Raw genomic sequence first — 12,328 nt, forward strand, 5'->3', positions numbered from 1 at the left:
ATATACATAGTGCTCAGCACACTATGCTTAAATAAATTTTAATTGGCTAAAGGCACATTCAGAATTGCAACAAGGCTTAAAATAAAATGGAAACCTTGAATTACTGAACTCTGGTGCTCTTGAGATAAAAGGGGTTGCATGAAGACAGAAATTATTTTTGATTATGTTACATTACAAAGCATTAGATTCCACTTTGCATAATGTCTGAGGAGCTTTAGGACTGGTCTTTCCTTGGATCTCATCCCTCATCTCCTGCTCTCCAAGCCCCACTGGGTTCCCCTCACACAGAATGACCTACAATTCCTAGAATGCATTTCATGCCCTCACTCTGAGCCTTGGCCCTGTGCATGTAATTTTTTTTTTTTTTTCAGAATACCCTTCCTCCCTTCACCTTCATCACCACCTCTTGTCCCTCTGAACTCAGCTCAAACACATCTACGTGAGGACGTTTTCCTGCATCCCACACCCAGGTTAGAAGTGTGTCTCCAGTGTGTTCCAGGCTCCCTTACCTCTGACTTTCAGTTACATTCTACCCCGGGCACACCCGCAGGAGACTGGAGGGAGGGGGTAGAGTGAGGTCAGGTGACTGATTCCCGGCTCCCTCCCAGCATGGCCACTGCAGGTTGCCTCGGTCCTCAGCCCACCACTGCAGCTCCTGTGGGGAAGCGGCCTCTGTATTGGTCTCCCTCTGGGTCCTAACTGTCCACCACCTTCCTGCTTCAGATAGAGGGGTGCTGTGCCTGCCCCTGGTCCCTGACCCAAGAGTCCTGTGATGCTATTCCTACATCTTGCCCACATCTGTGTAAATAGCCCCTTTATTAACTCACCTCAGTTACCCAGCTTGAGATGCTCTCTGCTTCCTGCCAGGACCCCGTGTGGTAATCGCTGATCCCATCTGGGGTCCATGAGGCTTCATGCCTGTGCTGGCGGGATCTTCACACTCTAGGCCCCTCCTAAGTCCCTTAAGAAAAGTCAGGTCTTTCTAACAGGGTTTCTAAAGAATTTTCAAATCAAGTCCAATATGACTTTCCCATGACTTTTGGATACACAATTTCTTTCCCAGATCTTACACCTAGAAATGCTTGAATTGCCTTCACACCCTCAGCCTTGCACCCATGACTTTGTCCCAAAGCAACTGCTTTACTAACTTGCTCCAGCTTTGCATGATTCTTGTAGCTTCTCTAGGTTCTTTGCTTTCCACAATCTTTCCCTCACACATGCCCCTGTTCCCTCAGTCCTTTCCTGCCCTCTTGCCAGGATATCCTTTCTCCCATTTTCAGGATGCATCCTGCTCTTGTGTCACCTCCTCCCAGTTCGAAGTAGACTTGCCCTTCTTTGAGTGCTATCATACTTGCTCCTACCTCCCCACTTGCACTCCCCACACTCTACACTGAGTTGTAGAATTTGTAAATTGCTTTACCTCCCCTACAGGATGATAAATTCAAGTCCCCTCTGAGCTGGACTTGCTAACCTCAGATCCAGCCACAGTGCCTTACAGCTTATCTGTACTCAAAAGTATGTGTGGGATGACCAGACAGTTGATAAATAAATATAGGAATATTCTTTATTGCCTGACTCTCTCTGTTGCGGGGCTTCTCAGCTTTAAGGTCTCTGTCTGGTATTATTTCTCTCTTATTCCCCAGCATCATGTTGAATAAGATGAGCACCTTCAAAATTCATTTTTTTGTCAATATAAATACCTCCAACTCTTGGTGCACAAAAGAAATACAAAATATCCCTTAGCTTTTCAGCCAACTGACAATTAAAGAAAGAAACAGATCCAGGTGGGTCCTTCATCTCTAATAACTTAAGAGAATGTCTAAGCCAAATTGGGGTGGTTTGAATGAAATACTGTGCTAATTGGCAAGTGAGAAAATATTTAAATATCCTGTATGCATTAAGTGACATTTAGGTGGTTTTAGATACATGATCATTCTCTTGTTCTCATTTTGCATGTTATTTTTCAAATGGAATATGATCATCCTTAGAAAGAATTAGCTCCCTGTTTTGTCCATGAAGAGACTGTGATGTCATATGAGAATTACAGCTTACAAGGGCAACAGACCTATTAAAACAACACGTGGCCAATCATGCATATACCAAATATAATTGCAAAAAGAAGTTTTTTTAAGACATAGGGTAGCAGCTGGAAAAAAATTTGTTGTTCTTTTTTTGTCCTTAAAACTATTTTTAAATTAATCCTGTAGCTGCAAGTAGCCTAGCTTTTATGGAATTATCTGAAGCTGTCTCTGATGCCTAAATCAGGGCCCTACCATAAAGCTATTTTAAAGTTTTGCTAACATTTCTTTCTTGAAGCCCTCTCCATGGACTTCTTCCCTGGTGATACAACATGTACAAAGCAAAGACTCTGCCCTCATGGAGCTTTCAGTTGAATAGGAAAGAGAGCTATTGATCAGATAAACACCAGTAACTATCTACAAATGATGCCAGATATAAAAGCAACATACCAGATGCTATGGGAACATACAGCAGGCAAAACCACTCTGGTCTGGGAGCAACATTTTAGTTGAAACATGAAATGATTAGTGTTGACTAGGCCGAGAAAGGGATATGGGGAGCAGAGAGAGTATGTGTGTTCCAGAGAGTGAAAATATGTTCAAAAGAGCTGAATAAGTTTGCCTCTGCAAGGTTACATCTTCAGGAAAAACACATCTCTTGGAGCACAGCATCGACTTTTGCTGCCAAATAACTAAAGACACTTGGTTTGTAATTATTTATAAAGCTGTATTTCTAAGGGGTTCATGTGAACATAATATATAAACAAAGGAATTAAGAAGCACAGAAATCTGGATCCACCTTAAGAACTGCTAACCAGATGCTCCTTTGTAAACTATACTCCTTTTGAAAATCTTGATGAGGGCTTTCAACACATTCCCATTATCATATCTAAATTGGACATTCTTTTAGCGACAAAGGGGAAAGGTTAACCAAATTCATAATTTTTTAGCCCACTTTCCAAACATGCTTTCTGGATTCTGGTTTACTGTGAATTCTGATCATTTGCCAAACAAATAATGTAAAATAAATGGCTTATCATTCTGTTACCTCAACAGTTGTAAATCAAGATGGCCAGCCTCTCATAGAAGGAAAACTTAAAGAGAAGCAAGTCAGATGGAAGTTCATCAAAAGGTGGAAAACCCGTTATTTCACCCTGGCTGGAAATCAACTTTTGTTTCAAAAAGGAAAGTGTGTAAGTTCCTTCCTTGTCCTTTACACTTGCATTTTTAAGGTCTTCATCTCCGCCAGCCAGCCTGGCATTTCTTTACACCAATAGTTTCTTCTTTCTCGGTTCCACAATTCTGCATTGTCATTCTATTACACATGTCCCTTTAGCTCTCTATTCTGTTAATCCTGTTTCCCTCTTTAGTTTATTATGGGAGTTTTTCTCTTTGTTGACTCAAGTTTCAGAAGATGAACTGCTGAAGGAATACCCAGTGATCTTGACTTGAACACTGTGCTCTTGCTTCCTCATAGATCACCCACATAAATTTCAGTTTACAGTGTTGACTGATTTCTTCTATGAGTGTAGGTTATATGCGGAGGTACACATTCAAGGAAGGGGGACAGTAGGAGGGAAGAAAGAAACAAGGGCCAATATTTAAGTACTGTAGTCAACTAAATTAATTCTGATTAGGGAAAACATTACTTTCTCTCATTCATTTAATACTCAGTTAATGAATAGGATTCTAAAAGAACTCTGATCTTGGTAAATTCTCCAAGAGCTTCCTTCACTTAGTGTTTACAAACAAATCATGCTCCCAAAGCTCCAGAGGGTTTCACAAACAATTCAATCTGCTTAAGCATTGGAACCCTATCTATTCAATTAATACTCCTTTCACAGACAGGACCAAGGAAAATTTAATTTTATGCCTCCCAAACTATCTCAAAATCTGAGTTAATAGTACTCTAAATTGTACTGTTGCACTTTTCTGTATTAAAACAATGTTAATATCAATTTAAAAATTAGATGAAATCAAAGAAGTATGAATTAATCATTTTTCCTAATCGCACTGCATAATAATTTTACATAAATTGGCTATCTTGGGCCAACTTATGAAACTAACAAAGAACTAATAGCCCACTCCTTCCATTGTTGTCAGGACTCTGTAGCCCTAGCACCCAGTAATAGAGGTCTTGAGCCATATGAACTGAAAGAACTGTGATCTTGGAAAATTCTCCAAGAGCCAGAGATCTTTCCATACTCTGGCAGTCAGCTCATGTTCTTTCCTTCACATATGCATTTCAGAAAGATGATCCTGATGACTCACCAATAGAACTCAGCAAAGTACAGAGTGTGAAGGTTGTGGCCAGAAAACGCAGGGACCACTCTCTCCCTCGGGCTTTCGAAATCTTCACAGACAATAAAACCTATGTTTTCAAGGCCAAGGATGAGAAAAATGCAGAAGAGTGGCTCCAGTGCATCAACGTGGCAGTTGCCCAAGCAAAAGAGAGAGAAAATAGAGAAGTAACCACATATCTATAGGGATTTGCAAGCTGACCTCACCCCGATTGCATACAATGGGCATTGCGTTACCATTGCCAGAGTCATCAAAAAGAGATAAGTTCACCAAGTCATGTTTTTTACTAAATACCAGTGGAACCGTTTTCTGTAAGAAGCAGGACCTAAAAGTGACAAGATTCTTAATACATTTCATATCCTAATTGCATTTTCATTAATTCCAGAACATCTGTGTGATACACACAGGAAAAGAGAGACAGATGGCATGGGGCCAGACAGGAGAGAGCTGGGCATCTAGGAGCTTCTAGAGATATGTCATTGTGCACTGAAAGAAAACAACTTAAAATGATACCTGAGCTAACTATCCTGAGGAAACATTAGGCACTTTTGATGAAAACCACAGCCTGTCTAAAGTAATAAAAGAAAAAAAATCTATTAGGAAAAGCCAAATTAATGGACACTCAGGAAAACCATATAACTTACTTATAGATGTATCATTCCATTTATCCTCTCCTAATAAAAATGAAGCTAACACATGGTAAAATGATTCTCAAGTTTAACCTGTTATGTCATTAAATGTCTGTTTTTCGGAACTACTTATCTGATTATTCCTTTTAGGTTTATATAATATGACAGAAAGTTTAGATACTTGGATATATCTCCTACTTAAGGCAGTAAGTGTGAGCTAGGATAAGCATAGGAAACCATTTTCTCCATCTTCAAAACATGTGCCATTTCCATTAAACTTTGATATTTTAAAGTTCTATACTTTTCTTCTTTGTATCAACATTTTAATACTTTCAAGTGACAAATGTGTATTGGTGTTTGCCATTACCCATAATTTTTTTTAAAAATTTAGGTGTGATAGGCAGCATTCTAGGATGACTCCTACTGACCTACGTCCTGGTATAGCCTCCTCCCACTGAGTGTGACGGGTCCTGTAACTTACTTGTAACTAATAGAATATGGCAAAAGGGATAGGATTGTCTCTTCCATGATTATGTTACATTAAATGGCAAAGATGAAGAGATTTCACAGATATAACTAAGGTCCTTAATCACCTGACTTTGAGTGAATCAAAAAGATATGACCCTGGATGGGCCTGACCTAATCAGACCAGCAGTTTAAAAGAGGGTGAACAAGTCAAAGACTTTCTCTCCCACTGACCTTGAATAAGAAAGCTGCTGAGTTCTACAGCTTCAAGGAAATGAATTTTGCCAACCACCAGCTTGGAAGAAGATCCCAAGCCTCAGTTAAGAGCCCAGCCCGAGCCAACACCTTGACTGCAGCTTTGCAAAACACTGAGCAAAGGACGGAGCTAAATTATGCATGTTCTCCTGTCCCATGGAATCTTTGAAATAATAAACTATGCTGTTTTAAGTTGCGTGAGGGTGTGGTGATTTTTTAATTAGCAATAAATAATTAATACAAAAGTTACTTGGACTGCACATAAAGGATAATTTCTTCCCTCAAAATGTAATAGCCATGTAGTCTACTACAGAAACCTGGAGACAGATTTGTCCATACCTTTAGTTCTACCTTGACTTTACTGCTAACTCACTAGGATAGGAAATATAAAAAAGGTCAAGTTTGAGGAAGGATGCAATTAAATTCTCATGCATTAAGTTTGATAGTGTGAGTCATAGAACTTATTGCAAGTTGGAAATAGAGTTCTGGAGGTCAAAATTTAAGCTCATTGAATATATAAATATGGCCACTGAAGATGTAGAATTAGATGGACTTTGGGAGAATAGGACAAAAAAAACTAATACAGGCTTTCTGGGGACACCCAGCATTTAAGCAAAGCCAGGCTGGATTGGCTGATTCGTGTTCAGAGATGTTACACACCAGAGGAAATAATGTCACAAAAGCTAAATAAATAAGGTTTTCAGAAAAAAAGGTAGAGATCAACAATGCAAACTCCTAAAGAATACTCACTTAGGATAGAGACTGACTTTTGTGATTGGAAAAAAGTGGTATCATTGTTGAGAACAATTTTATTGGGCCAATGAAGTAGAAGCCAAATTTCAGTGGGCTGAAGAATCAACAGGGGATTAGGAATTTAAAGCAGTGATTGATTGGACCATCCTTTCAAAACAGTGGGGTTGAGATGTGGGGACTAAAATGGAGAAACTAAAATGTTGTGTGTTTTAAAGAGAAATTCAATTGAAGGGAAGAGAAGTTTCAAATACAGAAAGAAAGAGGAAGAACCACAGAAGTGATGGACATAGATTAAAATTCCTTTACGCCACAATTTGTGGAGCAGCTACCAAGCAATAGGTACCATATTTAGCCTGGAAACACAAAAACAGAGGACCCAGCTCCTCTCCTCAGGGAGTTTACAATGTCATGGAGGAGACAGATACATACAACCAAAAATTGAAATGCTATGTGGCAAGTGCCTTGATGGAAGTTTGCACAAGTCCTGTGGAAACACAAGAGAAGGTGCCACTGTAACTGACTTTGAACTCCAAGTCAAAGCATGGGCTCTCTCACTGTTTCCCAGAAGTGTTGGAGAAGGAGCTAGTCTTGAAGAACTAGGAGTGTTGTGGGCTAACTAGGAGCGAATGGTCAGTAGAGGGAACCACCTTGCAAAAGCAAAAAAGAAGAGGAAATGTGGTTCGCTTGCAAAACAGCAAGTCCTTCTCTAGGACTGAAACATAAAGGACCTTCTTAGGAATGGTTCAGAATGAAGCTGGAAAGGCCTATGGGGCCATAGCATGAAGGGCTTGGTTCCATGTTAGGGATCTTGAGCTTTTCCCTTAAGATGGTGAAGCACCATTACAGGGTTTTAAGACTTGCATTTAGAGAAATAATTTTGATAGTGGTTTAGAGAATGGGCTGTAGGGATACCAAAAATCATAGCAAGGAGCGAATTTGGAAGGTATTTGGTAGGTGATGAGGGACATTAGTAGCAGAAGAGGTAGAGGGAAATGGAAATGCGGGAAAAATAATGAATTAGTAAAATGGATAGGACACTGGTGCATTGGATGGTGCCGGAGTTAAGAGATGGGAAGGACGGAGCTGGGGTTTAGGAATGGGGAGGGGTTTAGGAATGACTCCAGAGTGCTTGCTTGGGAAACATGATGCATGATGGTGGCATTCACTGAGATAGGAAATTCTAAAGCAATAGTTCAAAAGAGAGGCAGATGGCAAACTTAATTTTAATGTATACTTTCAGAGTGTAGATAGGTAATCCACCTTGGACTAGAGGGGCATTTGTATGAAGTTGGGCAGCAAAAGGGTGAGAATAGGATATATTGTAAATGACTTCTAAATATTATTTTAAAATCTACCAGCCCATTTTTAAGAGTCAGTGAGTAGCCCTAGCTAGTTTAACCAATTAAGAAAAATTGGTGACATGGAGAAATAGAGTATTATGTGATATTTCATTAGTTATTAATGGTTTAAATGTTTAAACCTTTTTAAATGTGCTCAAACCTTTCATAGAGAGATTATACTAAAACGCTTGGTATATATTGATTCTATTTTCACCGACTGCTTACTCTAGGAGTGATTCTACCCATTCAGTTTGGAGGAAAAGAATTATTTTTGCTACTTGTTACAAAATCCTAGTGATTTAATTAACTGTATGCTTCTACTTTAGAATACAACTCTCAGATCCTTTGAACCAAATCTAAAAAGAAGTAAATATGTGAAATGTAAGTAACGATCTTGCCGGTTTCATCCCCACGATGCAGTTGTTGTATTAACTCCAAATGCAAACAAATTCTCCTGGGCTCAGAATCACACTAGGAATTTCAGAATCATCAGCTTCCCCGATAGTTCTGGCACTTCCACCGTTCAAGCCTGACTTACCACGGACTGGCCTTTCCCAAGAGGACTGCTCTTCCTCATCCTGATCTACAAAGAAACCACTTTTCTAAACATGTTTAAACCTTTTAAAATGTTGATATAAATACAATCATAATTGTGAACAGAAATTCAAGTGGTTCTCATTTTTATTTCATTTTGACTCATTTTCTTTCCCTGATAGCCATGGAAACCAAAACATTTATGTGAGGGATTTTATATGGTTGTTTCTTGAGAACCTGGGGTTTAGTAAAAAATAAATGGGCAATACTTTTCTAATATTGGGCTTTCTTGAAAATCCCTGACTGGGGATGCTAAGGGGACATTTACTGTGTCGTCCTCAATTCGCCTATTTTCTGCAGGCACGTTTGGGCCTATTTATTATGAGTTTATTCTCAGGCATAAATAAAGATTACTTGGTTGAAAAAGCATTCCCCACGTTAGAAAACAACTGCAAGGTGAGATGAGAGAAGATGAGCCAAATCTGAGGTGCACTGCAGAGAGAAAATACTATAAATACCCAAGTCAGGGTTTTAAATGATAGGCTTAAATGGCCTACTTAGGATTTCCAACTCCACAAGTCTGAAGTTTCAGATACAAAACCAAGGAAAACCCAAGATGTCATCTAATTTGAGAATAGCACCGGTGTAGGGACATCTTGGGGCCATTGCTCCCCAAAGACACTTGTAAGAGATAAAGGGCCTGGAAATTCAGGGAAAATTCTACCAGAGCAGCTGAGTAGAAAGCTGAGAAAGTGGCACAGCTCTGTGGGCATGGACACAGGAGGATTCAAATCCAAGCTCTACCAAAGCTAATTTACAACCTGAAGAGATTACTCATGTCCTGTCCTAGGTTGGGAATGATATCTATGGAGCAGAACTGGTATGAGGCTTAAATGTCACGTAAAAGCATCCAGTAGAGGACCTTTAACTTAAAATGTGCTTAATAATGACACTCCATTTGTGATGTAAATGGTTTTAGTACAGAAAAAAAATTCTACCAATGAAATTATGATGCAATGCCTTAACAATAGTGCAGTGAGTATTGTTTACTTCAAAATGTCTTTTAGAATTTGGCAGCTTCTTCAGACTTTAGGTACTTTGTATGGTATGTTTTAGGTAATTCTTATTTATCTATTTCAGCAACAAAATGAAACCTGACTTTAGCTACATGTTATGTCTTCCTTTCTCCAGTAAAACATTTGTATTGCTTTGCATGACCCTGTGGAATTGTGGTCATTCCTCCAAAGATGGCTTTTTGGTTCACTAATGTCATATTTTATCCTACTCCTCTATTTCTGTATTCCTCTGTGTATGTGATGATTTTTTGTTTCAAAGTCAAATCATATTTTAATTTTGTAAAGACACACTAAACAGCAACTAACACATGATGTTGACCATGCACATAACTCAAATGAAGAAAACACAAATTGCTGGGACCAAATTTAAATGACACCTATTTGTAGTCATTCCTGGTAGATCATTACACAACACTGATTGTAAGATGCATCCCAGTTTCAGAACTGTTAAAATAGAGGAGAAAAAAATATAAAGAAATGCACAAAAGTTAGTGTTAATTTAAGAGTTCTACAGGTTTGTTTCACAGTAATCAAAACTGTATGCAACATTTTTGTGTACAATAAAGCATTTTCCAAATGTAAGAAATCTTAAAATATTTTAAAATGGTTAAGATGCCCCTTCTGCATCCATTCTCAAAGGTGCGAGATCAGCCATTCCTGTGAGTGCCTCCTCTCTAAATTAGTCAGCGTTCTCCAGTGAAACAGAACCAATAGGATGTATAGTGAGAAGACAAAGAGGAGATTTATTATAGGAATTGGCTCACACAGTTATGTAGACTGAAAATTCCAAAATCTGCTCTCTACAAACTGGAGTTCCAGGAAAGCCAGTGGCACAATTCAGTCCAAGTATAAAGGCCAGGGAACCAGGGCCAAAGTCCCAAGAACCAGGGGAACTGATGATGTAACTCCCAGTCCCCCTGAGGACTGGGGGCCATGGTGTGAATCCTGGAAACAAAACCCAAGAACCAGGAGTCCTGATGTCCAAAGGCAAAAGATGGACTTCTCATCTCAAGAAGAAAGAAAGAATTCTCCCTTCCTTCCTTTTTGTTCCATCTGGGGCTCCAGTGGGTTGAATGATACCCACTACATTGGCAAGGGTGGAGCTCTTTATTCAGTCCACTGATTCAAAATGCTAATCTCTTCCAGATATACCCTCACAGACACACCCAGAAATTATGTTTTACCAGCTATCTGGCATCCCTTAGGCCAGTCAAGTTAACACATAAAATTAACCATCACACCCTCTCTTTTGATGGAAGTAAAAATGGCTAATGTCCACACATAAGCCATATTTCTGGTGCCTCTATATCCCCCTTCCTGTGCTCCTGTTTATCCAAGTCCCCTTCCTGGGCAGGGAAGCTAGGTAGGGAATGGGCCAAGATGAAAGAAGCGCAAGGGGTCTGTGGCATGCCTCTACTCACTGTCCCAGACTGGGGAGCCTATAAAGCTAGGATGGTGTCTGAGGAGGAATTCAAGAGCAAGTAGGACGAGCATTTCCAGAAGAGGTCCTTGAGATGAGACATGCCAGAGACAGAGTAGGCAGGTAAGGCCTGGAGCCAAGCTGGAAGCTGGGGAACCAAGGAGGGGGAGCAGAGGGAGGCATAGAGCAGAGGGGGTGGGACGGAGAGCGGGGTGTTATCTCCAGAGGAGCGAGGCAGTCCCCAGGCTAGGGTTTTCCAGGCACCTGCCTAGGTGAGGAAGGTTCTATTCAATATGCTCTGATGAGACAGGTTCCCACATCCTCAGGTGCATCCTTCTATTACCAGGTTAGGCAAGGCCCGACCGCCATGCCCTGCACAGAACAGCAGAGGCAGTAGCTGCTGGGTCCTGTCGTGAGAACCCTAGGCTTACAGACCTTTTTGGTATTGACACTCTTCATCTTCTACACCCCCAAGCCAGTACATATTGAACCTGTCTACTTCAAAGAAAAACTTGCTGCAGGTCTCGGGAGGCAGAGACAGAAATCCTGGAACTTTCTTGTGCATTTTTCTATAAAATGATAATCAGACACATTGTGTTTACATAATTTCTTATGCTTTTGTGCACAAACCTTTTGAAAGCTTGCATTGAAGAGAAAGAAAATGCATTTCCTTATCTTTCAATTAATGAAATGATGAGAATTCACTTTTGTACTGAGAACCTTAAAGAGTCACAAAGCACCCAAACAAATGACAGGTTCATCTGTTCATAGGAATAATAGTGCTCCCTAAGATCTCACTGGAAAGTAGAGGGTGGTTAGTAATAGTAAATACTAGTTTTTCCATTTTGAATTATATTAGAAATCTTCTTTGCCTTTTTTTTAACTACCCATCCACTCCTGTCAGTATAATAGGTGTTAGGACAACAAAGCAATTGTCTTCGTATGTGCTTCATGGAAATCAATCTTATTACTTCATTATCTTATACTAGAGTTCTCTCCCTCTTTGCCTGTCTAGGCTTGGATTTCATGTTATCAAAAAAACTTTATGTGTGCTCCACTGTTCTTAACAGAGATTCACTTCTGCACACCAGATTTCCTCTGGGAGTACTCTGTTCCCTCGTAACTCAGCACTATTGTATTATGGAGGAAATGGTCTAAATGTCTCTTCTCTTAAGAGAGAAAAATGACGATCCTGTTTGCCAAAGTAGCTCATACACACAAACATCAGAATAAGGCCCCATCTTTTTAATTTAACCAAAAAAGCAGTATGGAAATGTCTATCTTGGAAAATTAAGCTTTTAAGTATAATACTCAAAGTATGTGTGATGTACATGCTGATTTGTGAACATTTTAATCAGGGCTTACTCAAACATTTCAAAAGCAAGCATAGGTATTTTATGCTTTTCCACATACACACCCCCTACCCCTCACCTACATATTCATTTTCTTGGCATCGATAAATATAAAACTGTCATCTCCTGAAATCTTGCTGTTACATGAGCCTTGGTGAATATAAATCAAATTCTGCTGCAGCCAG

The 12,328-nt window shown here is 39.7% G+C and overlaps 1 protein-coding gene and 1 long non-coding RNA gene across 11 annotated transcripts in view; one reads left to right on the forward strand and one right to left on the reverse strand.

The window, feature by feature from the left end:
* LOC118968266 (uncharacterized) overlaps positions 1–4,427 on the reverse strand; it is a 76,890-nt gene extending 72,463 nt beyond the window's left edge. The window contains exon 1 of the long non-coding RNA XR_012129407.1: positions 4,290–4,427. This is a non-coding gene — a long non-coding RNA (uncharacterized lncRNA). The remainder of the gene's footprint in view (positions 1–4,289) is intronic.
* Positions 1–8,412, forward strand: part of VEPH1 (ventricular zone expressed PH domain containing 1) — a 182,069-nt gene extending 173,657 nt beyond the window's left edge. For 8 of the 10 annotated variants that reach the window (XM_073232170.1, XM_073232171.1, XM_073232174.1 and 5 more), the window contains 2 exons: positions 3,075–3,211; positions 4,268–5,864. In XM_073232170.1, coding sequence (XP_073088271.1) covers positions 3,075–3,211; positions 4,268–4,504 — 374 coding nt within the window. In that variant the 3' untranslated portion in view covers positions 4,505–5,864. Of the gene's footprint in view, positions 1–3,074; positions 3,212–4,267; positions 5,865–8,087 lie in introns of those variants that run through there. The other 2 variants (XM_073232173.1, XM_073232175.1) reach the window with 2 other exon arrangements.
* Positions 8,413–12,328: the final 3,916 nt, after the last annotated feature.

Source organism: Manis javanica, chromosome 3, assembly GCF_040802235.1.
Source record: "Manis javanica isolate MJ-LG chromosome 3, MJ_LKY, whole genome shotgun sequence".
Taxonomy (NCBI): Eukaryota; Metazoa; Chordata; class Mammalia; order Pholidota; family Manidae; genus Manis; species Manis javanica.